Below are 23,449 nucleotides of genomic sequence, written 5' to 3' on the forward strand. Positions count from 1 at the left end.
TTGTCGACGTGGGCCTCCCTTGGCAGTTGTCCCCCCATGACCCCCCTCCTCCTAATTCTAGGGGAGGCTTTGACATGTAAATGAAAATGCTGTGAGCTATACAAATGCAAATCAGGGTCGCAGAGGGAGTTTTAGCCCAGGTGACATTTTTTTAAAAGGTAAGAAAATCTCTGGTACAAATAAATCAGGCTCAGTAGCCTAATTATAGACTCTTACATTTTAGCTTGAATTGATTTATTTAATTCAAATATGCTAGATTACTGTGTACGCCATTAGCAATGGCAAATGTTATGTAAAAAAGATACACAAAATAACTTTAAAAAAAAATTAGTTTTAATCAAGGTAAAATGAGCATTCCATGCAAACAACATTTGAATCAGCACGAGGAGTCTGCAGAGATCACAGTCTCCTAGAGCTCAACTACAGTGCATAGTGGCAGGACTACAGTGACCTTTTCTTTGGTCTTCCTTAAATGCACAGAGGATGTATTAACCACACATCTTCTAGCAATGCGCTCAACTGGCAGAAATGATGCTGGGTATGACGTGTCTGTTCCCTGCAAGCCCCAAACTTCTATTGGCTTTCCATAAAAATGTCTGTCCGGGTGGAGATGAAGCCAGGAAACTTGTGCAAGAACATGTTTAAATGCCGTACCCTTTGACACAACATTAACAACTATAAACTGCTTTATAATGGCTGATCGTAGTTCTGCTAGAGGGTCAAGGACGGGTTCCTCAAAACTGTTAGTGTTTCCACACCACTTAGCATGAACACATGCTGACCTTTATGCTCTGCATCTATCGATTGAGTAAGTTACATTCATATATGTTACCCGTTTACATGTCATGGCAAAACATTCAACCTCAGTGACACAAGGGTACATCTGATGATACATTGTCAACATTGCATGTCTGTCAGACTCTAGAGTGTCTGGTGGAATGGAGAAAGAGGCACCACTGTACAGTTTTCTAGGGAAAGTCGTTCTGCTGACACCAAAACACTGCTTTACATAAAGCATATCAGCTGTTTCAAAGTCCCAACCATTTGTCATCCTAAAATACTGGTCCTTCCGTATAACAATAACCTCGTATGTGATTGGAGGACCCTTAGACTCCTCGTCCAATCACGTGTGAGGTCATAGGCATGACTGATACAGCAGTACTTGCAAGACGAGCATACAAACAGACACGTGTGTGTTACTATATTCAGAAGAACTGTATCTCCAGTTCCTTTGTTTGGTTTTTGCTGCTTCGTGAATAATGGCTGGACGACGTCTCGCGTTCAACTCGCCTTCAACTCCTCTCCGCGGTCACCAACTTTCGGCCAGTCCGCAGACAGACGAGAAGAAGCTGCTGATGATCTCAGTGGATCGTCTCGTCAACTCCAACAACAAACTGCCGATATCAACGAGCGGTTCGCTCCACTGGAGCGTTCGGGACTCTGCGGGTTTCTGTCCACGGAGGAGAGGAACCGACTCAAAGAAGAGGAGACGGGCGCACGATCCCACGATAGCGGTAAGAATACGTTCGATGACTGCAAGCTAAGCTAAGAGTAGCGTAGCCTCAAGCTAAGCTAAGAGTAGCCGAGTAGCCTTACAAGTGAGCAGAAACAGCTTTATTAAAGTGTGTTTTCTTTGCCGTGTCGTTTACAGGAAGCGGTGCGCCGTCTTCACAACTCCGAGACGAATTACAGGCGCTACGAACCAGAGCAAGGGTCAGATTTACAGAATATGCTTTCATTCTGCGCTATAAGGGAATATATACGTATAGATACCGATCATAACTGTACATTTTGTTTTCACAGACTAATCTCGTCTCATAATGAGGTGGTGACCTCGTATTTGCTCCGGGAAAAGTCCAGATTTAGACGACGTCATTGTCAAGTGACACTGTTTCTCCTTCCTTGTTAAATGTTACTGTGACTTGTGTTTGATTTTCTTTTTGTATTCATACCACACTCATTTAATTGTTTTCCAGCCGCCTGTGAGACGTATTGTGAGACGGGACGCAGGAGCTTCAGGTTCAGCCGGAACTCTCATTGCGGGCGGAAACTGCGAAGGATTCAGCGCGGAGTCGAGCGAGAAGAAAGAGGGTCAGAGTTTATTTGCTGACTTGTATCAGGTGCATTGATCGATGTGTTGTGTCCGTACGCATCGCATCGCACAGTACTGATTCATTGTTGTTTTTACAGCTGCTGGAATCGAGACAAAGTGCGCTGGCTGATGACGAGGTGGAACTCTGGAAATCCGCCACCGTGGAGCTCACGTCGGACGGAGGGGACGGCGTTGTTGGCGGCGTCTCGGGGTGGATTGTACGGTCAACAACCCCGAGGAGGCAAACGGACAGTTTACTGAGCTGTAGTTTTTAAACCGCCGTTACCCAAGTGCGGGCAGATCCTCACTTTGTATGTAGTTGTTGCTTGTGTGTTGTTAATAAAGCTCTTTCTTTGCATAAACATGTGGCAAATGTTCATTTTCTCTATAAATTCATTGATGTCCTGGTTGGTATCCTAATAATAGTGTAGTAGCCTGCATATGATAACCATGAAATGAATGTACAGCATAATATGAATATATAAATATATATAAATAAATATAAATAAAACGAGGCGGGTGACCAATAGCGACAGATCTGCCAACCAATCACGAGTGATTGAAAGTTGTGGTTTCATCCAATCATGAACAAGGAAACTCCAGCCTGGTCTGCCCACGTGTGGGTTTGCTGCCAATCACGAGTGATTTTATTTGTTAGTAAGTTGTGGTTTCATCCAATAAGGAGTAAGGATATTCAAGCCCGCTCGGCTCGGCCACCCGCGGTTTCGCTGCATTCATATGCTAATTCGGGCCATTCGCACCTCCGCCAGCTCTCCACCTACGTCATGGTTCGTTTCCGACAATTTGTGGCACAGACAAACGCGACGTGCGCGGGTTGCAAATTGTTGGAAATTGTCGGAAATTAGGAAGATTTCCGGGCGTTTACGGGGACGAAAATCTCACTTTTCATGCAGTGGCTCCTTTTTCCCTTCTCCCCGGCAGGAGGTGAAAAGTCAAAAGAATCAACTGGCTCAAGAATGTAATAACTAACATAAGCAATACATTGACAAAGTAAAATACGGTATGAATAGTATAATATTTAGCGAAATAGGGAATCCTCCGTGACCCGTCTGATATGGCCATCAATAAGGGTTCTCAGGAGGCTTCTGCCTGCCTCTTCTCCAGCAGAACTTTCAAAACTTGCAGGGTGTGTCCTTTGTGTTGTAACCGTACGTGATTGGCTGCACATTCAAACGTAGCTCCTCCCACACTGGTCACTGTGACATTCCTTTCTGCCTCCAGGCATTTTATGACTCTCGGCTTCATCTGATGGCCGACTCTGACATCCCTTACTGACCTGACCGATCCCATTCACATAATACTACAAAACGTTCAATGATCACACATTTGACCTAAAACTTTGTGTAAACAGCATCATCATCTAATAGCTAATACACTCTAATCATATCACATCTTAAATCATCACAGTTCATCACATTTGAACCATTATGTTTCCACAATCAAAACAATAGCCTCGCAGGGCTTTCTAACGTCCTTTGCTCATAAACGGCGTCACGGGAGAATAAACGTTTGTTGGGGAGAAAATATGGACGAAATCCATCGAGAAAGGTTTAAACATCCTTCCCCCCCACAGGCTTTAACTTTACATTGTGGCTGGATGTCATGTGTACAGTAGGTAAATGACTATAAAATGTGTTTAATTCATATTACACTTATTAATAAGTAACATAATAACATAGTAACTAATATCTAATAACACACAGACCACAATTCTATCACTAGTCCTGATCACACATGTTATAATTTCTACCACTGGGCTGCTCTTTTGCTGAAATTCGCTTTACAGCAATCTCATTTCATAGTGCAATTTATGTCCGCTAAAAGATGGTTTGCACAATTGAAATTTCTACCTTACTTGCCCACTGCCTGTGGCGTTATTCAAAAAGTATTTCCATGATACCATAGCAACTTTTAAAAAGAATAAAACAAATGTATCTGAAGCAGATGGACTTTAAGAGATTTAAGAACAACCCCCACGAGCAATACTACAACAAGCAGAGCAGCTCACAAACCACCAGCAGTGTCCCTGCAGATCTTCCTTTAAGTTAACAATCCATAAAAAGTAAGAAGCGGTTTATATTTGGAATCTTGAAACAGAACAATACTGTGTCACGCACTGACATCACGGTTGATAACTAACTTCATGTATGTACATATATGCATTGTGTTGGCACGTGTTCAAGAGAAAATCCCCCGTTGGGATGCAGATGGACGATCTCCTCAGACAGTCTCAGAGATGAAGACGGTGAAGTATTGGAGAGAAAAAGACCATTAGAAAGCCACACGAGAGAGAGAGAGAGAGAGAGAGAGATGTCTGCATTGTGCAGCAGAGACGCTAGAGACGCTCGCATACGAACACCCACACACACAAGAGGTTACACCAGTCGAATCCCTAACGATCCAATCCTATTAGGCCTGACGACAGCCTTCTGCTGAGGCCACAGCTCGCTACAGCCGCTCACCTTACTCATGTCACACGGTTCATATGAAATAGAATCAAAGGAAGACGATGGGATCTCTCCTCGCTCAGAGCCTTTCCCGTTTTTACAACGCAACAGACCTCTAGCAATTCAGTCCGATTCAAAATTGTATTTTGTTTAAAAAAAAACAAAAGCTGAAAAACCTTTCCATGGGTAAAAAAGGGAAGAAACCTTAGGGAGAACGTCAGAGGAGGGATAAAGATATATTCTTTAAAGGTATAATATTATTCTTTACGTAACAATATTCCATTGTCAAATAAGAGGTGATACTTTTATTAACTATTGAAAACATGCACACCATGAGCAAGATATTTGCTCCAGCATTTATCTGACAGCAGTTGTTTTTCTCACGCAGAGGGAGGCAGTTTCTGTCCTGATTGAAACCTAAAGCCAACGATAACAAATTCATATAATTACTGTAATTCTTCTTCTTCTATCTTTTGAATGAAATCCGTACCCGTAATCCAGGAGAAAACATGTTCTAGGTGAATCTGGCCCATTCAAGGAAAAGACGTAACTAGAAAAGGCATTTCCTGCTGAAAATGCGTTGGAATGCAAAAAGCTGAAAGCTGAAATGAATATTTAAAAATAGCTGAAAATACAGAAAGTTTAAGGGAATTTGAATACATCTGCTATTACAGATATTAGAAAAGCTGAAATTAATTTGAAATTGCTGAAAATACAGAAATGGGAGAAGCTGAAAGGAATTTCAATAGATTTGCTGAAAAAGCAGAAATGAAAACAGCTGAAATAAATTTGAAATATTGCAAAAAAATACAGAAATGAATATTAAATCATTTCTGTTAATAGAGGCATAAGAAAAGCTGAAATTATTTTAAAGAATTGCTGCAGGAGCTTAATTGAATTTCAAAAAGTACAGAAATAACAAAAGCTGAGATGAATAAAAAGAGGTTTTAAATTGTTTGTAGTAATATTAGTAGTAGTATTAGTTATAGTTGTAATTGTGGTATTAGTAGTACTAGCAGTAGAAGTCGGTTTAGTATCAATAGCAGTAGAAACAGCTGAAATACTGATACTATTAGCTATAGTAGTATTTTTAATAACATTAGTATTAGTTGTAGTATTAATAGCAGTAGAAATACTAGTAGTATGGTAGTAGAAGTATCCGTTGTAGTACTACTAGAAGTACTAGTAACTTGCTTAGTGGTTGTAGTAGTATTTGAAAGAGCAATACGTATTTCAACGAAACCGCTTCATGGTTAAGGTACAGATAATCCTTGAGGCTTTAATTTTGTAATGATGGAATTGGGTGAGGGGGGGTTGGGAGACAGAATGTTTGTTATTCAAACTAAGAAGTTTTTAATTAATAGGCCTCATCACAAACATTACAGTAAAAATTCCCTCCATGGGGCTTTTATTTTGAAATTATTGGATTGGGTGGGGTGGGGGGGTGTAGATAGAGGGAGGGATGGTGAGAGGGTGAGGAAGGGAGGGGTGGTGAGGAAGAGATAAAGGGAGAGAGAGAGGAGGAGAAATAGACAGACTGACTGACTGAGTGATTAACAGTGAGAAGAGGTCAGGGGGGAGGGGGGGCTAGTGTCTTTATCATATTGGTCTGTTGACAGAAAGCATAGCTGCGTCATGTGACTCCACTAATCAGGTCATAGGAGCAGCTGTGAGTCACAGACAGATCTTGCAGCGTGTGAGCGAGTAACCACGGCAACGGCGCACCTGTGCTCATTAACGAGCTGCTGCAAAAGGCAGAGACATGACAGCGAGTTACACAGAATCCACACCTCAAACAAGTGAGAACCAGCGCAAAACTATAACAGCTATCTAAAAAATACGGCGTTTTTATGAGACCCAAGACTCTACCGAACGCGTGGATGTGTGTTTTATGTCGGTCCGGTAATAAATACGGCTCCTATGGTCGTTGACAAAACGTGTACCTTCTGGATTTTTAGAGAGATATGTTGGCAGATTTGTATTGGAGCCTATGGGGCTTTTGGCAGAGGTTGTGTCACTCTAACACTCCTTGCGCCCAAACTAAAGCACCCAGGGATTCCATGAACGCATTAATCCAATCAGCACAACCATGCCCTCATTAATCTGAAGAAATGAAGCCTCTAGAGTGTATACTTTGGCTGCAAGGACAGAAGTTCCATATTTTTTTTACCAGATTCTGGCGCTGCCTCACACTCTAGCCCTCGAGGTCCCCACTCTAGCAGACGCAATACACACTCATGTAAAAGTCAGAAACGGAGCGAAGAACTAGTGAAACATAATCAGTGATTATGAAAAAAGTACAATAGATATCAAGAAGCAGTTTTTTTCATAAAATAGTTGAGACTTGTGTGAACATTTGAGATTTGAAATGGTGTCTGTAGCTGAAAGATTTGCGAAGCTGAAAAATCTGAAAGTTGAAGAAGTTGAAGAGGATTTGAAAAACAAACTCCATTTGAAAACCATGTTAAAATATTAAGGATTATTGATTTATATAAATTCAAGCTTAAGAGATAGAAAGCTGAAAAGTCATAGCCCGGAAGCCGGAAAGAAGCTGAACATTTTAATATTTGAAGGATTTTAATAGCTGAAAGTGTGAAGGAGTTGAAAGGTGCCACGGAAGAAATAGAAGAACTAGAAAATGCATTTCCTGCTGAAAATGCGTTGGAATGCAAAAAGCTGAAAGCTGAAATAAACTTTTTAAAATAGCTGAAAATACAGAAAGTTGAAGGGAGAAATGAACTTTTTAAAATAGCTGAAAATACAGAAAGTTGAAGGGAATTTGAATACATTTGCTGAAATTACAGATATTAGAAAAGCTGAAATGAATTTGAAATTGCTGAAAATACCGAAATGGGAGAAGCTGAAAGGAATTTCAATAGATTTGCTGAAAAAGCAGAAATGAAAACAGCTGAAGTAAATGTGAAATATTGCAAAACAGAAGTTGCAGGAGCTTAAATGAATTTAAAAAAGTACAGAAATAACAAAAGCTGAGATGAATAAAAAGAGGTTTAAAATTGTTTGTAGTAATATTAGTAGTAGTTATAGTTGTAATTATGGTAGTAGTAGTACTAGCAGTAGAAGTTGGTTTAGTATCAATAGCAGTAGAAACAGCTGTAATACTAACACTATTAGCCATAGTAGTATTTGTAATAACATTAGTAGTAGTTGTAGTATTAATAGCAGTAGAAATACTAGTAGTATGGTAGTAGAAGTATCAGTTGTAGTACTAGAAGTACGAGTAATATTCGTAGTGGGAGACAGAATGTTTGTTATTCAAACTAAGATGTTTTTAATTAATAGGCCTCATCACAAACATTACAGTAAAAATTCCCTCCATGGGGCTTTTATTTTGAAATTATTGGATTGGGTGGGGTGGGGGGGTGTAGATAGAGAGAGGGAGGGTGAGGAAGGGAGGGGTGGTGAGGAAGAGATAGAGGGAGAGAGAGAGGAGGAGAAATAGACAGACAGACTGAGTGAGTGATTAACAGTGAGTAGAGGTCAGGGTGGAGGGGGGAGGGGGGGCGAGTGTCTTTATCATATTGGTATGTTGACAGAAAGCATAGCTGCGTAATGTGACTCCACTAATCAGGTCATAGGAGCAGCTGTGAGTCACAGACAGAGATCCTGCAGCGTGTGTACGAGTAACCACGGCAACGGCGCACCTATTGGATGGGGTGGGGTGGGGGGGTGTAGATAGAGGGAGGGAGGGTGAGAGGGTGAGGAAGGGAATGGTGGTGAGGAAGAGATAGAGAGGGAGAGGGGAGGAGAATTAGACAGACTGACTGACTGAGAGTGATTAACAGTGAGAAGAGGTCAGGGTGGAGGGGGGAGGGGGGCGAGTGTCTTTATCATATTGGTCTGTTGACAGAAAGCATAGCTGCGTCATGTGACTCCACTAATCAGGTCATAGGAGCAGCTGTGAGCCACAGACAGATCTTGCAGCATGTGAGTGCTCGTAACCACGACAACGGCGCACCTGTGCGGCTGCAAAAGGGCAGACACAGGACAGCGAGTTACACAGAATCCACACCTCAAACAAATGAGAACCAGCGCAAAACTACAACAGCTATCTAAAAAATACTACGTTTGTATGAGACCCAAGACTCTACCGAACGCGTGGATGTGCTTTTTATGTCTGTCCGGTAATAAATACGGCTCCTATGGCCGTTGACAAAACGTGTACCTTGTGGATTTTTGTGAGAAATATGTCGGCAGATTTGTATTGGAGCCTATGGGGCTTTTGGCAGAGGTTGTGTCACTCAAACACTCCTTGCGCCAAAACTAAAAAACTCTGGGATTCCATGAACACATTAATCCAATCAGCACAACCATACCCTCATTAATCTGAAGAAATGAAGCCTCTAGAGTGTATACTTTGGCTGCAAGGACAGAAGTTCCATACTTTTTTAACCAGATTTCTGCGCTGCTTCACCCTCTAGCCCGCGAGCTCTCCACTCTAGCAGACGCAATACACACCCATGTAAAAGTCAGAAACGGAGCGAAGAACTAGTGAAACATAATCAGTGATTATGAAAAAAGTACAATAGATATCAAGAAGCAGTTTTTTTCATAAAATAGTTAAGACTTGAATCAACATTTAAAAGTTTAAATGGTGTCTGTAGCTGAAAGATTTGCAAAGCTGAAAAATCTGAAAGTTGAAGAAGTTTAGGAGGATTTGAAAGCAAACTCCATTTGAAAACCATGTTAAAATATTAATGATTATTGATTTATATAAATTCAAGCTTAAGAGTTAGAAAGCTGAACATACATAGCCCTTAAGCCAGAAAGGAGCTGAATATTTTAATATTTGAACGGTTTAAATAGCTGAAAATGGGAAGCAGTTGAAAGGGGGCGCGGAAGAAATATAATAATAAACATAACTAGAAAAGGCATTTCCTGCTGAAAATGCGTTGGAATGCAAAAAGCTGAACGCTGCACTGAATATTTAAAAATAGCTGAAAATACAGAAAGTTGAAGGGAATTTGAATACATTTGCTGAAAAGCTGAAATGAATTTGAAATTGCTGAAAATACAGAAATGGGAGAAGCTGAAAGGAATTTCAATAGATTTGCTGAAAAAGCAGAAATGAAAACAGCTGAAATACATTTGAAATATTGCAAAAAAATACAGAAATGAATATTAAAAAATTGCTGTTGATAGAGGCATAAGAATAGCTGAAATTATTTTAAAGAACTGCTGAAAATACAGGAAGTGGGGAAGCTGAATTTCAATAGATTTTCTAAAAACAGAAGTTGCAGGAGCTTAAATTTGTTTAAAATTGTTTGTAGTAATATTAGTAGTAGTATTAGTTATAATTGTGGTGTTAGTAGTACTAGCAGTATAAGCAGTAATGGTAGGTTTAGTATCAATAGCAGTAGAAACAGCTGGAATACTATTAGCCATAGTAGTATTTGTAATAACATTAGTAGTAGTTGTAGTATTAATAGCAGTAGAAATACTAGTAGTATGGTAGTAGAAGTATCAGTTGTAGTACTTAGAAGTACGAGTAATATTCGTAGTGGGAGACAGAATGTTTGTTATTCACAGTTAAAAGTTTTTAATTAATAGGCCTCATCACAGACATTACAGTAAAAATTCCCTCCATGGGGCTTTTATTTTGAAATTATTGGATTGGGTGGGGTGGGGGGTGTAGATAGAGGGAGGGAGGGTGAGAGGGTGAGGAAGGGAATGGCGGTGAGGAAGAGATAGAGAGGGAGAGGGGAGGAGAATTAGACTGACTGACTGTCTGAGTGATTAACAGTGAGAAGAGGTCAGGGTGGAGGGGGGAGGGGGGGGAGTGTCTTTATCATATTGGTCTGTTGACAGAAAGCATAGCTGCGTCATGTGACTCCACTAATCACGTCATTGGAGCAGCTGTGAGTCACACACAGAGATACTGCAGCGTGTTTACGAGTAACCACGGCAACGGCGCACCTATTGCATTGGGTGGGGTGGGGGGGTGTAGATAGAGGGAGGGAGGGTGAGAGGGTGAGGAAGGGAATGGTGGTGAGGAAGAGAGGGAGAGGGGAGGAGAATTAGACTGACTGACTGACTGAGAGTGATTAACAGTGAGAAGAGGTCAGGGTGGAGGGGGGAGGGGGGCGAGTGTCTTTATCATATTGGTCTGTTGACAGAAAGCATAGCTGCGTCATGTGACTCCACTAATCACGTCATTGGAGCAGCTGTGAGCCACAGACAGATCCTGCAGCGTGTGAGTGAGTAACCACGACAACGGCGCACCTGTGATCATTAACGATCTGCTGCAAAAGGCAGAGACATGGCAGCAAGTTACACAGAATCCACACCTCAAACAAATGAGAACCAGCGCAAAACTATAACAGCTATCTAAAAAATAAGGCGTTTGTAAGAGACCCAAGACTCTACCGAACGCGTGGATGTGTTTTTATGTCTGTCCGGTAATAAATACGGCTCCTATGGCCGTTGACAAAACGTGTACCTTGTGGATTTTTGTGAGAAATATGTCGGCAGATTTGTATTGGAGCCTATGGGGCTTTTGGCAGAGGTTGTGTCACTCAAACACTCCTTGCGCCAAAACTAAAGAACTCTGGGATTCCATGAACACATTAATCCAATCAGCACAACCATACCCTCATTAATCTGAAGAAATGAAGCCTCTAGAGTGTATACTTTGGCTGCAAGGACAGAAGTTCCATATTTTTTTTACCAGATTCCTGCGATGCCCCACACTCTAGCCGTCGAGGTCCCCCTCTAGCAGACGCAATACACACTCATGTAAAAGTCAGAAACGGAGCGAAGAACTAGTGAAACATAATCAGTGATTATGAAAAAAGTACAATAGATATCAAGAAGCAGTTTTTTTCATAAAATAGTTAAGACTTGTGTGAACATTTGAAAATTGAAATGGTGTCTGTAGCTGAAAGATTTGCGAAGCTGAAAAATCTGAAAGTTGAAGAAGTTTAGGAGGATTTGAAAGCAAACTCCATTTGAAAACCATGTTAAAATATTAATGATTATTGATTTATATAAATTCAAGCATAAGAGGTAGAAAGCTGAAAAGTCATAGCCCTCAAGCCAGAAAGGAGCTGAACATTTTAATATTTGAACGGTTTTAATAGCTGAAAGTGTGAAGGAGTTGAAAGGTGCCGCGGAAGAAATAGAAGATGAAGAATAAAGATTCGAAGAACAATACTTGGAATGCATCTCAATGCATTCCAACAATAATAACTAGAAAAGGCATTTCCTGCTGAAAATGCGTTGGAATGCAAAAAGCTGAACGCTGCACTGAATATTTAAAAATAGCTGAAAATACAGAAAGTTGAAGGGAATTTGAATACATTTGCTGAAAAGCTGAAATGAATTTGAAATTGCTGAAAATACAGAAATGGGAGAAGCTGAAAGGAATTTCAATAGATTTGCTGAAAAAGCAGAAATGAAAACAGCTGAAATACATTTGAAATATTGCAAAAAAATACAGAAATGAATATTAAAAAATTGCTGTTGATAGAGGCATAAGAATAGCTGAAATTATTTTAAAGAACTGCTGAAAATACAGGAAGTGGGGAAGCTGAATTTCAATAGATTTTCTAAAAACAGAAGTTGCAGGAGCTTAAATTTGTTTAAAATTGTTTGTAGTAATATTAGTAGTAGTATTAGTTATAATTGTGGTGTTAGTAGTACTAGCAGTATAAGCAGTAATGGTAGGTTTAGTATCAATAGCAGTAGAAACAGCTGGAATACTATTAGCCATAGTAGTATTTGTAATAACATTAGTAGTAGTTGTAGTATTAATAGCAGTAGAAATACTAGTAGTATGGTAGTAGAAGTATCAGTTGTAGTACTTAGAAGTACGAGTAATATTCGTAGTGGGAGACAGAATGTTTGTTATTCACAGTTAAAAGTTTTTAATTAATAGGCCTCATCACAGACATTACAGTAAAAATTCCCTCCATGGGGCTTTTATTTTGAAATTATTGGATTGGGTGGGGTGGGGGGTGTAGATAGAGGGAGGGAGGGTGAGAGGGTGAGGAAGGGAATGGTGGTGAGGAAGAGATAGAGAGGGAGAGGGGAGGAGAATTAGACTGACTGACTGACTGAGAGTGATTAACAGTAAGTAGAGGTCAGGGTGGAGGGGGGAGGGGGGGCGAGTGTCTTTATCATATTGGTCTGTTGACAGAAAGCATAGCTGCGTCATGTGACTCCACTAATCAGGTCATAGGAGCAGCTGAGAGTCACAGACAGATCCTGCAGCGTGTGAGTGCTCGTAACCACGACAACGGCGCACCTGTGCTCATTAACGAGCGGCTGCAAAAGGCAGAGACATGGCAGCGAGTTACACAGAATCCACACCTCAAACAAATGAGAACCAGCGCAAAACTATAACAGCTATCTAAAAAATACGGCGTTTGTATGAGACCCAAGACTCTACCGAACGCGTGGATGTGTTTTTATGTCTGTCCGGTAATAAATACGGCTCCTATGGCCGTTGACAAAACGTGTACCTTGTGGATTTTTGTGAGAAATATGTCGGCAGATTTGTATTGGAGCCTATGGGGCTTTTGGCAGAGGTTGTGTCACTCAAACACTCCTTGCGCCAAAACTAAAAAACTCTGGGATTCCATGAACACATTAATCCAATCAGCACAACCATACCCTCATTAATCTGAAGAAATGAAGCCTCTAGAGTGTATACGTTGGCTGCAAGGACAGAAGTTCCATACTTTTTTAACCAGATTTCTGCGCTGCCCCACACTCTAGCCTTCGAGCTCTCCACTCTAGCAGACGCAATACACACTCATGTAAAAGTCAGAAACGGAGCGAAGAACTAGTGAAACATAATCAGTGATTATGAAAAAAGTACAATAGATATCAACAAGCAGTTTTTTTCATAAAATAGTTGAGACTTGTGTGAACATTTGAGAGTTGAAATGGTGTCTGTACCTGAAAGATTGGCGAAGCTGAAAAATCTGAAAGTTGAAGAAGTTGAAGAGGATTTGAAAAGCAAACTCCATTTGAAAACCATGTTAAAATATTAACGATTATTGATTTATATAAATTCAAGCATAAGAGGTAGAAAGCTGAAAAGTCATAGCCCTCAAGCCAGAAAGGAGCTGAACATTTTAATATTTGAACGGTTTTAATAGCTGAAAGTATGAAGGAGTTGAAAGGTGGCGCGGAAGAAATAGAAGAAGAAGATGAAGATGAAGAAATAAAGATTCGAAGAACAATACTTGGAATGCATCGTTAATGCATTCCAACAATAACTAGAAAAAGCATTTCCTGCTGAAAATGCGTTGGAATGCAAAAAGCTGAAAGCTGCACTGAATATTTAAAAATAGCTGAAAATACAGAAAGTTGAAGGGAATTTGAATACATTTGCTGAATATTTAAAAATAGCTGAAAATACAGAAAGTTGAAGGGAATTTGAGTACATTTGCTGAATATTTAAAAATAGCTGAAAATACAGAAAGTTGAAGGGAATTTGAATACATTTGCTGAAATAAAAGATATTAGAAAAGCTGAAATTAATTTGAAATAGCTGAAAATACAGAAATGGGAGAAGCTGAAAGGAATTTCAATAGATTTGCTGAAAACAGCTGAAATAAATGTGAAATATTGCAAAACAGAAGTTGCAGGAGCTTAAATGAATTTTAAAAAGTACAGAAATAACAAAAGCTGAGATGAATAAAAAGAGGTTTAAAATTGTTTGTAGTAATGTTAGTTGTAATTTGGGTATTAGTACTAGCAGTAGAAGTCGGTTTAGTATCAATAGCAGTAGAAACAGCTGGAATACTGATACTATTAGCCATAGTAGTATTTTTAATAACATTAGTAGTAGTTGTATTAATAGCAGTAGAAATACTAGTAGTATGGTAGTAGAAGTATCAGTTGTAGTTCTACTAGAAGTACTAGTAATATTCGTAGTGGTTATAGTAGTATTTGAAAGAGCAATGCGTATTTCAACAAAACCGCTTCATGGTTAAGGTACAGATAATCATTGAGGCTTTTAGTTTGTAATGATGGAATTGGGTGAGGGGGGGGGGGGGGGGGTGGGAGACAGAATGTTTGTTATTCAAACTAAGAAGTTTTTAATTAATAGGCCTCATCACTAACATTACAGTAAAAATTCCCTCCATGGGGCTTTTATTTTGAAATTATTGGATTGGGTGGGGTGGGGCGGTGTAGATAGAGGGAGGGAGGGTGAGAGGGTGAGGAAGGGAGGGGTGGTGAGGAAGAGATAGAGGGAGAGAGAGAGAGAGGAGAAATAGACAGACATACTGACTGACTGAGTGATTAACAGTGAGAAGAGGTCAGGGTGGAGGGGGGAGGGGGGGCGAGTGTCTTTATCATATTGGTCTGTTGACAGAAAGCATAGCTGCGTCATGTGACTCCACTAATCAGTTCATAGGAGCAGCTGTGAGTCACAGACAGATCTTGCAGCATGTGAGTGCTCGTAACCACGACAACGGCGCACCTGTGCGGCTGCAAAAGTGCAGACACAGGACAGCGAGTTACACAGAATCCACACCTCAAACAAATGGGAACCAGCGCAAAACTATAACAGCTATCTAAAAAATACGGCGTTTGTATGAGACCCAAGACTCTACCGAACGCGTGGATGTGCTTTTTATGTCTGTCCGGTAATAAATACGGCTCCTATGGCCGTTGACAGAACGTGTACCTTGTGGATTTTTGTGAGAAATATGTCGGCAGATTTGTATTGGAGCCTATGGGGCTTTTGGCAGAGGTTGTGTCACTCAAACACACCTTGCGCCAAAACTAAAGAACTCTGGGATTCCATGAACACATTAATCCAATCAGCACAACCATACCCTCATTAATCTGAAGAAATGAAGCCTCTAGAGTGTATACTTTGGCTGCAAGGACAAAAGTTCCATATTTTTTTAACCAGATTCCTGCGATGCCCCACACTCTAGCCGTCGAGGTCCCCCTCTAGCAGACGCAATACACACTCATGTAAAAGTCAGAAACGGAGCGAAGAACTAGTGAAACATAATCAGTGATTATGAAAAAAGTACAATAGATATCAAGAAGCAGTTTTTTTCATAAAATAGTTGAGACTTGTGTCAACATTTGAAAGTTGAAATGATGTCTGTAGCTGAAAGATTGGCAAAGCTGAAGAATCTGAAAGTTGAAGAAGTTTAAGAGGATTTGAAAAACGATCTCCATTGGAAAACCATGTTAAAATATTAATGATTATAGATTTATATAAATTCAAGCTTAAGAGCTAAAAAGCTGAAAAGTCATAGCACCCCTCTCCTGAAGGAGCTGAATAATTTAATATTTGAATGGTTTTAATAGCTGAAAGTGTGAAGGAGTTGAAAGGCGGCGCGGAAGAAATAGAAGAAAAATAATAAGTCGGAATAAAGATTCGAAGAACAATACTTGGAATGCATCTCAATGCATTCCAACAATAAGTTGAATAAAGATTAGAAGAACAATACTTGGAATGCTTAAAGCATTCAAACTAATAAAGATTCGAAGCACAATACTTGGAATGCTTAAAGCATTCCAACTAATAAAGATTCGAAGAACAATACTTGGAATGCATCCTTAATGCATTCCAACAATAAAGATTCGAAGAACAATACTTGGAATGCATCCTTAATGCATTCCAACAATTATTCTCAGTCAGATCCTAACTTAGTCGACTGTAGGCTGAGGAGGATTGTGCTGCTTTGACTTTTTGGAGGACAGGAGCTCATGCACAAGGGAGGAGCGGTGCTTAAATTATTTTGGGGGAGGGACCCAGTGTCCTTTGTTAAAGTAGGATGCCACTTTTTGCATGCTTAAACACCGATCTCAACTAAAAAAGTGTTCAGTTTTTTAACTGATGACTGTGGATCACCTATTGCACTCTTTACCTCTTGCCTTGCGTTATAAAGCCGGATTGATGTTGTCTCCTTAGAAGCATCTACTTTTAGTAGGTGTCAATCTAAATTTCCACAAAATATTTTTTTTATGAGGTCTTGGCACATTTTTAACAAACTCCATGAAAATGGAGATGCTCTCAATATTTGCCAAGTTCAGTGCAGACATTCCAGAGAGGAGATGCAGGTTGCCAAATGTCTCCGATAATGGAGAGGTACAGTACATACAGTGCAGTTGTAGCCTAGTTTTTAAACCAGCTCGTTCTCTGTGGTACACACACACACACACACACACACACACACACACACACACACACACACACACACACACACACACACACAGACACACACACAGGAATATGTAACCCAGATACAGACAGCAGAACAGCTTCTCCCTCTCTGGCCAACCCCCAGTGCAGCAGAGCAGGGTATTTCCTTGTGAACACCAGGAGAACACGCCGAGAGGTGAAACACAGTCACAGGACGCTAGCTGCAGATACTCATGGATCTAAATGACCGCAATCTGGTTCAAGGATGATTCAGCACTTTGTCCAACTTTTCTGGCGCACTTGTGTGTTTCTAAACATGTTCGCAGTTCTTTTTGTGAACGTTTATCCAACTTCTTAAGGTTGATTGCATGTCGGGAAGCAGAGAGGTCAAAGGTCAGGTTTGGCTCCCACACCTGGTAGAAAGTCAATGTCATCTGACAACGTGCCTGATGTCTTAGTACATCCCATATTTCTATGTGTGTGTGTGTGTGTGTGTGATAGTTGGCGCGATCAAGGTGGTCACATGTGTTGACTGATGTGGCCACAAGGCAACCTGTGGTAAGTTGGTTGTTGTTGTTGTTGTGGTTTGTGATTCGTTGGCACCAGATAACCACACTGGTGACTCACCATGTTGTGTGAATGGAGTCATTCACCGCAATCATATGACCTGGTTTCATCAGTGAGCTCCACTCACACACACACTATAAGCAGTGATGCACACCGGAAAGCCCAGTTAGTTATTCAGGTATGAATCACCCTCATCAGCTGGTTCAGAGTAATGACGCAGATGATGGAGTAGCTTAGCCTGAGTCCTGGATTAGACTCTCTCTCCTCGTCTAACCTCAGCGGCTGTGTGTTTCTCTCCCTGTGTGTGTGTGTTTTTTCCACACAAGGGCCGTTGCTCTGGAGATGGTTTTGTTCACCACTGGTCCAGATTGAACAACTTTTGAAAGAATGGCTATGGAATTGTATAGAGACATTCATGTTCCCCAGAGGCTTGCTTGACTATTTCTCCAATGCCCCAATGAGGTGAATATTTTTGTTCAACCATCTCTCTCATATACCCCGCTGCTTTGTGTCATGACCTTCCACTTTTGTCTGGGGAATAATGTCGATCCTTCCAGGCACTTCATCTGCTAGTGATTCATGGATGTTGAATGTGTAATCTCTTTTTAACTCCATCTTTTTTCTTCCCTTTCAGTTTCTCATGTCTTTCACAGTTACATCCCCGGCACCTTTCCTTCATCTCTCCTACCTTCCTCCCTCCTCGTCACTTCACTCCCCTCCTCTTGCCATCCATCTGTAGCTCTCTTTTTAAAATCCTTTCCTAGGACATAATGTGGTGTGTTGCACCACCAAGCTCCCATCGAACAGGCTTCTGTTTTATCTCCAGGCAGTTGATTCATCCTGAAACACGCTGTTCCCCAGGCCGACTACTAGTTGGACACGAAATTGTGAGGGAAAGCGAGAGCGAGAAGAGGCGGAGGGAGGGGGGGGGGGGGGGGGTGTATAATAAAGAGTGTTTCGTGGTTTGGTGTGAGCACCAAGGTGAGAGCAAGTTGTGCTCTACATTCACATGGAAAACGGGTTATTTATGTCCTTTAAACCTTGGAAACATGAGAGTTCTGTCAAAAATGTCAGCATGCGATTATATCATTTGAAACACGAAGACGGTCTTCTTCTCTCTTCACACACCCTACCTCCCCCGCGACCGGCATGCACGCTCACGCACACATGGTAGTGTTGAGTATACCGTGGTCCCTGGCAAAGCAGAACTGGCAGAGAGTGCAGCGAGGGGCAAAGAGACGATGGGGGGATCAATAGCCATCAACATGCAACACTGCATCAAGACTGTTACTGCGCAGCGAGAGAAAATAAGGCGTGTTGGAGAGGATTTTCTACACAAGTCGAAAGCTCCTCGAAAGACTGAAAGAGGGAGACAAAGGTGAGAGAAGGGTTGTAATTGATAGAAAACATGTATTTGATATAACCGAGAGAAAGAGATGAATCAATCTGCTTCTGATCAAGCAGCAGATGAAAGGGGATTGTGGTGAAGATAGAAGGAGCATTTAGAAAAAGGTATAATGGAATATGGGAGGAAATAACGAGCAAGGGTGATGTGAACATGCTGCAAAGGAGCAGTTATGGAGGAAGGAGATGTGAAAAGCATCCAGAGAAAGGAATTATTTTGTGAGAGTAAACACATTTTCAGGCAAATGATTAAAAAGAGGAATACAATACATACTATAGCTCTGCAATAAATAAGTTACTGTGTGAGGTATCGTGTAATTTACGCTGTTCATGTGTGCGTTTTTCTGGCTCAGGTGTCTTTTATAATCAGATTTTCAGCCACAAAATCACACAATGGAGCCGATGAGTCAGATACGAATGAAGCGGTATACACTGTATGTAGTACTACCTGTCAAGGAATTATATACCTGTGCTCAATGGAGATGCAAGTCTGGAGATTTATCATTTGAGTTCCTATTAAAACGTCAGATCTTGGGTCAAGCTCAGATCTTGGCAGCTGCAATTGGTGGTTCATTTTTCTAGCAACGTGGACTTATCGTCTTGAAAAGTTGGCTGCTCCTAGCAGCCACCGTCACGGCGACAGTTTCCAAGTTCTGCATGGAGATTGACTTATAAATATTAGTTTATCAAAGGAATGAATTAAACCAAAATGTTTGCCTTTCTGCTTGCTAATAAATTGCTTGTTAGCATTCAGCTAACAGACCAGCCATTTTGCTAATGCTAAATTGTCAGTTCTTGATTTTTTTTATTTTAATCTCCAACGGTTAGTGTGCATCAGTGTATATCCTTTTTGGCAGTGAAAGTAATTTAAAAAACACTATCAACATGTGTCTCCGCTCGACACATCGCTTGTACACAACCACCGGATCATCACAAGTTCACAACTCAAAAGACTTGTTCAAATAGCTCAAAAATGTTCAAATAGCTGTAACTTATCACATAGGAATTTTAATTGTTTCTGGCCTTCAAAATGATAAAGAATTAATAACATCTTTTTAAATTAAAAGCATAAAAACATGAAGTGAGTTATGGTAAATTATCTTACTACTGCTCCTAAACGCGAGGGAGAAAAAACACAAAATAGAACAACGCAGAAGTGGCCTCGTTCAGGCAATGAGTTATGAAGTTATTACTAATGTTGAACTAGTTTGTTTTAGAGTGTTGTGTGTATTAATATTAGTTTTGCTAACTTTATAGTAAACCGGGCTACACCAGTGAAAAAGTAAAATACTGTGGTGTATAAAGCTTGGTTATCTTGTTTTATCAAAGCACTTTGGGACAATGCTTTTCAGTACAGCACTTTTTTTCCTCAAAGGAATTTGTTTTGGACTCCAATAACAACCAATGATGATGAAAATTCAAAGTGAAAGGTTTATTTTATTTATGTGGCGCTTCGTATTCTGTCCCCCTGTCCTCTGTGCATCAGGACGGCTCATTCGCAGGGCAAAGCTGAGGCAGCGGTTGAAGCCGCTCAGAAAGCCCAGGAGGAGAGTCGCATGGCGAGGGTCACCGCCAAGCAGTTCTCTCCTTCCTTCCAGCACCCAGGAAATGGTGGGAACACGCAACTAAGCAAAATCACAACATGCATTTTCATAAACAAGAGGCAACAACAAGCAGACACATGTTAACAAAACACATGTTTGTGTGTGTGGCACGGTGATAAAGGTCGGTTTAAACCACCCTCCAGCTTTGAGTTGGTACCACTGTCACTCACATTTATACAGCACTACAGGTGACCTACCCACGAGAACATGCACTCCTGAGCACAGCAACGCGCGCACACACACACACACACACGCACACACACACACACACACACACACGCACTCTGACTTCGCATTCCCACACACGGATACCTGAGATAACAGTGATTGTTCTTTTTTTTTTTCTGTCGCGGGGACACGCAAACAAGAAGCCGTGGTGACATTTTGTCTGTTTTGATGCGTCCATCGTGTGTACCATCGTGTGTCCCATCGTGTGCCCCATCGTGTGTCCCATCGTGTGCCCCATCGTGTGTCCCATCGCGTGTCCCATCGTGTGTCCCATCGTGTGTCCCATCGTGTGCCTAACTGTTTCCCATGCATTTGTTTGCAGATAAAAACTAAGGGCATGTGCAAAAATGGTTAGGATTAAAAGTCATTTTTATCAGCCCAGATTTCCTGCTCCATTGAGAGATTTATAGTAGAAAAAAATGTTTTAACAGATTAAATAGTTACATCACTAAGATGGCTTTGGTTTATGCTCGACTCTGGGCCAGCCGTCTAAGGTATAAATCTCATACGGGCCTTGCCGTGCCTCTTTGCATGCTGTGTAATTGATTTGATGGACCTGTCTTCTTTTTGGTCGTGGTTTTGTGTTCTTTGTCGATGGGGATCCAAAATGTTTTTTCAGAAAATTCTTTCCGAAATAATGTGCATGTCATTATTGGCTTTACCACGGTGGCCCTGAAATGCAAAACACAATGGCAAATAGGAAAACACAACGAAATTAACGCTCCATAACGAAACTTACGCTCCATCTGTCCAATCAGAAGGGTCCGTCCTCTGCTATAAGGCCCTACCCTTTCCGTAAGGAGTTAATTTCGTTGTGTTTTCCTATTTGCCGTTGTGTTTTGCACTTCAGGGCCACCGTACTTTACCAAAGCTTTCATTTAAACGGTAGTTGTGCAATGCTAACAAGTAAACCAAAAATGTCCGTCCGTCTTTCTGGTGTCATCTGTCCTTTGCAGGCATGGAGGTGCAGCGCCCCAAACGCCAGGTGTCCAGCGAGGTTGAGGGTCAGGGGCTGTCGAGTAGCGCCTGCACCACCGACAGCCCGGACCTCTACGTCAAGAGCGTGGGCTCCGACGACCCCTCGAACGATGCCGCCACCCCTGACCTCAGCCCCCCTTCCTCCTCACCGCCCCACACCCCGCCTCCCCCGGCCCGGCCGTCCCAGCGAAGCAAAAGTGCCCGCTTCCACCGGCAGACCGCCGTGGACCACGGGGACAAGAATAAGGAGGGTGGAGAAAAAAGTGAGAAAGGCGGGGGAGGAGGGCAGAAGGAGATCCAGGTGATGATGGAGGGAGGAAGCGTGGGAGTTGAAGGTGGTGGCGGAGGAGGGAAGGGGGAGCACCCACGGGCCAACAGCTGGAGCGAGGACAAGAGGAGAGGGGGGTTGTCGAAAGGGGGAGGCGGGCTCAGCGGACCAGGAGTGAGCCGGACCAATGGACACAAACACAGCTCCGCCAATCACAAGTCCCGGGAACATGGATCATCCAATCACAGACAGGCTAGAGGAGACAGATGGGTGGAGTCGGCCTCGTCGGCCTCTTGGACTTCGGGGCACAGGGCCGTGCACGTTCTGGCGGGGCGGCTGCTGGAGCAGGATGAGGAGAAAATTAGCAATTATGAGATGGAGATGAAGCCTTTACAGCCCAGAGACTCCACTACCCACAAGCCCGATGGGCAGAGGGAGGAGACGCCCGGGCATAGTCACGCTCACGGAGAGGGCCGCTCGCACACAGTGCAGCGCCAGAGGCCTAAGAACCGCGAGGGGAGGGAGGGAAAAGAGGGCAGAGAGGGGGGCAAAGACTCAGCGCACAAGCCGGACCGAGCGGGGGAAAAGATGGATTCACGGCCTCTGCATCGGGACCTCACCCTCTCCCCCCCTCTGAAGTCCTCCCCCATCCTACCGGAGCAGCAGGACCATAGCCTCACGCAGAGCAAAGGCAACTCGGTAAGCCACTTAATATTGCAGTCTCAAATAATGACTGGTGTCCTCACCAACACGTTACACTTTACCCCCCTTTTACAGCACTACAGAGAGCACTCTTTACAGGGCTCCCCTCGGCCAACCAATGATCACTGCCTTCACCTCAGCAGCCAATGTGAATTAACAGCTTGCCCCCATAATGTCATATTGCTGAGAAATTCCATCAGTGCAGATTTTGGAGAATTCAAATCTTTGTCGTGACCAGATCTCACTGATGAACTCTCGGCCCCCGTGGACACTTCCAGGGTAAAGAATTAAGAGAATCAAAGGGGTTTCTTGGTGTATTGTTATGGGGGCATGACATCAGATCCTTCAGTGAGACTCCGAGTCCTCATCGGCTGCAGGGCTGCTGTTCCTCTCTTGCCTCTGTGTTCAGAGGGTCAGGAGACAATATTTACAGGATCAAAAGTTCTAAAACCGTGAGGGCTCAAGTTCACATCACAAGGATTTTTCTTGTGCAAGTCAGTCAACACTAGTTCAACTACTAAAAAGGGTGTCAGTTCTGAAATGGTTCTCTATATACAGTGTGTAGTTAATGCAGCTCAATGACATAATCTATAGCACATGTCAAATTTAGATAAACAAAAAAAGCTTTCAAGGGAATCTAATGCATTTGCACGTATTAATTTGTTGCGGTTGTATAAAGATTCCTTTAGTATTATCCACCTGCCCTTCCCTGTGTCTACGTAGCAGACAGCACAATGTCCCAAACGGTTTGTATATGGTCTTTTTAAACGAACAGTCGATGGCAGCACATCTCCCCAGCCCGTATCGAAAATGTCCCCTTTTGAAGGCGCGGTTTACTTGTGCACGGCTTCCTCGGCTGGTGTTTGTCGTGTGCTTGACATGGATGCTTCCAGGCCACAAACCCAATCCTCAACAGAGAGCCATCTGCACCTTTGTACAGAAAAGCTTGTCCTTTTCAACACTGTATCCAACCAAGAAAATCTCTCAACACGACTTTGA

The 23,449-nt window shown here is 42.0% G+C and overlaps 2 protein-coding genes across 3 annotated transcripts in view; both read left to right on the top strand.

Moving 5' to 3' along the window:
• Nucleotides 1–23,449, top strand: part of LOC120812202 (junctophilin-3-like) — a 46,598-nt gene that overhangs the window by 16,714 nt on the left and 6,435 nt on the right. Inside the window, exons 4-5 of the mRNA XM_040168010.2 lie at nucleotides 20,157–20,281; nucleotides 21,459–22,447. Coding sequence (XP_040023944.2) covers nucleotides 20,157–20,281; nucleotides 21,459–22,447 — 1,114 coding nt within the window. The remainder of the gene's footprint in view (nucleotides 1–20,156; nucleotides 20,282–21,458; nucleotides 22,448–23,449) is intronic.
• On the top strand, nucleotides 1,122–2,454 carry LOC144391187 (uncharacterized). 2 transcript variants are annotated; one of them, XM_078097780.1, is made up of 5 exons: nucleotides 1,122–1,514; nucleotides 1,652–1,713; nucleotides 1,804–1,882; nucleotides 1,977–2,091; nucleotides 2,191–2,454. In XM_078097780.1, exons 1-5 carry the CDS (start codon nucleotides 1,260–1,262, stop codon nucleotides 2,220–2,222), a joined length of 543 nt encoding a protein of 180 aa, XP_077953906.1. In that variant the 5' UTR covers nucleotides 1,122–1,259; the 3' UTR covers nucleotides 2,223–2,454. The 2 variants fall into 2 exon arrangements, with proteins under 2 accessions (XP_077953906.1, XP_077953907.1); XM_078097781.1 differs by having other exon boundaries at nucleotides 1,804–1,825.

Source organism: Gasterosteus aculeatus, chromosome Y, assembly GCF_964276395.1.
Source record: "Gasterosteus aculeatus chromosome Y, fGasAcu3.hap1.1, whole genome shotgun sequence".
In the NCBI taxonomy this organism is placed as follows: Eukaryota; Metazoa; Chordata; class Actinopteri; order Perciformes; family Gasterosteidae; genus Gasterosteus; species Gasterosteus aculeatus.

Excerpts from the sequence above, each read along its gene's own strand:
- LOC144391187 (XM_078097780.1), top strand. The coding sequence starts at position 1,260 with ATGGCTGGACGACGTCTCGCGTTCAACTCGCCTTCAACTCCTCTCCGC. Across the intron at positions 1,515-1,651 it reads CGCACGATCCCACGATAGCG|GAAGCGGTGCGCCGTCTTCA; the intron begins GTAAGAATACGT and ends TGTCGTTTACAG. Across the intron at positions 2,092-2,190 it reads GTCGAGCGAGAAGAAAGAGG|CTGCTGGAATCGAGACAAAG; the intron begins GTCAGAGTTTAT and ends TTGTTTTTACAG.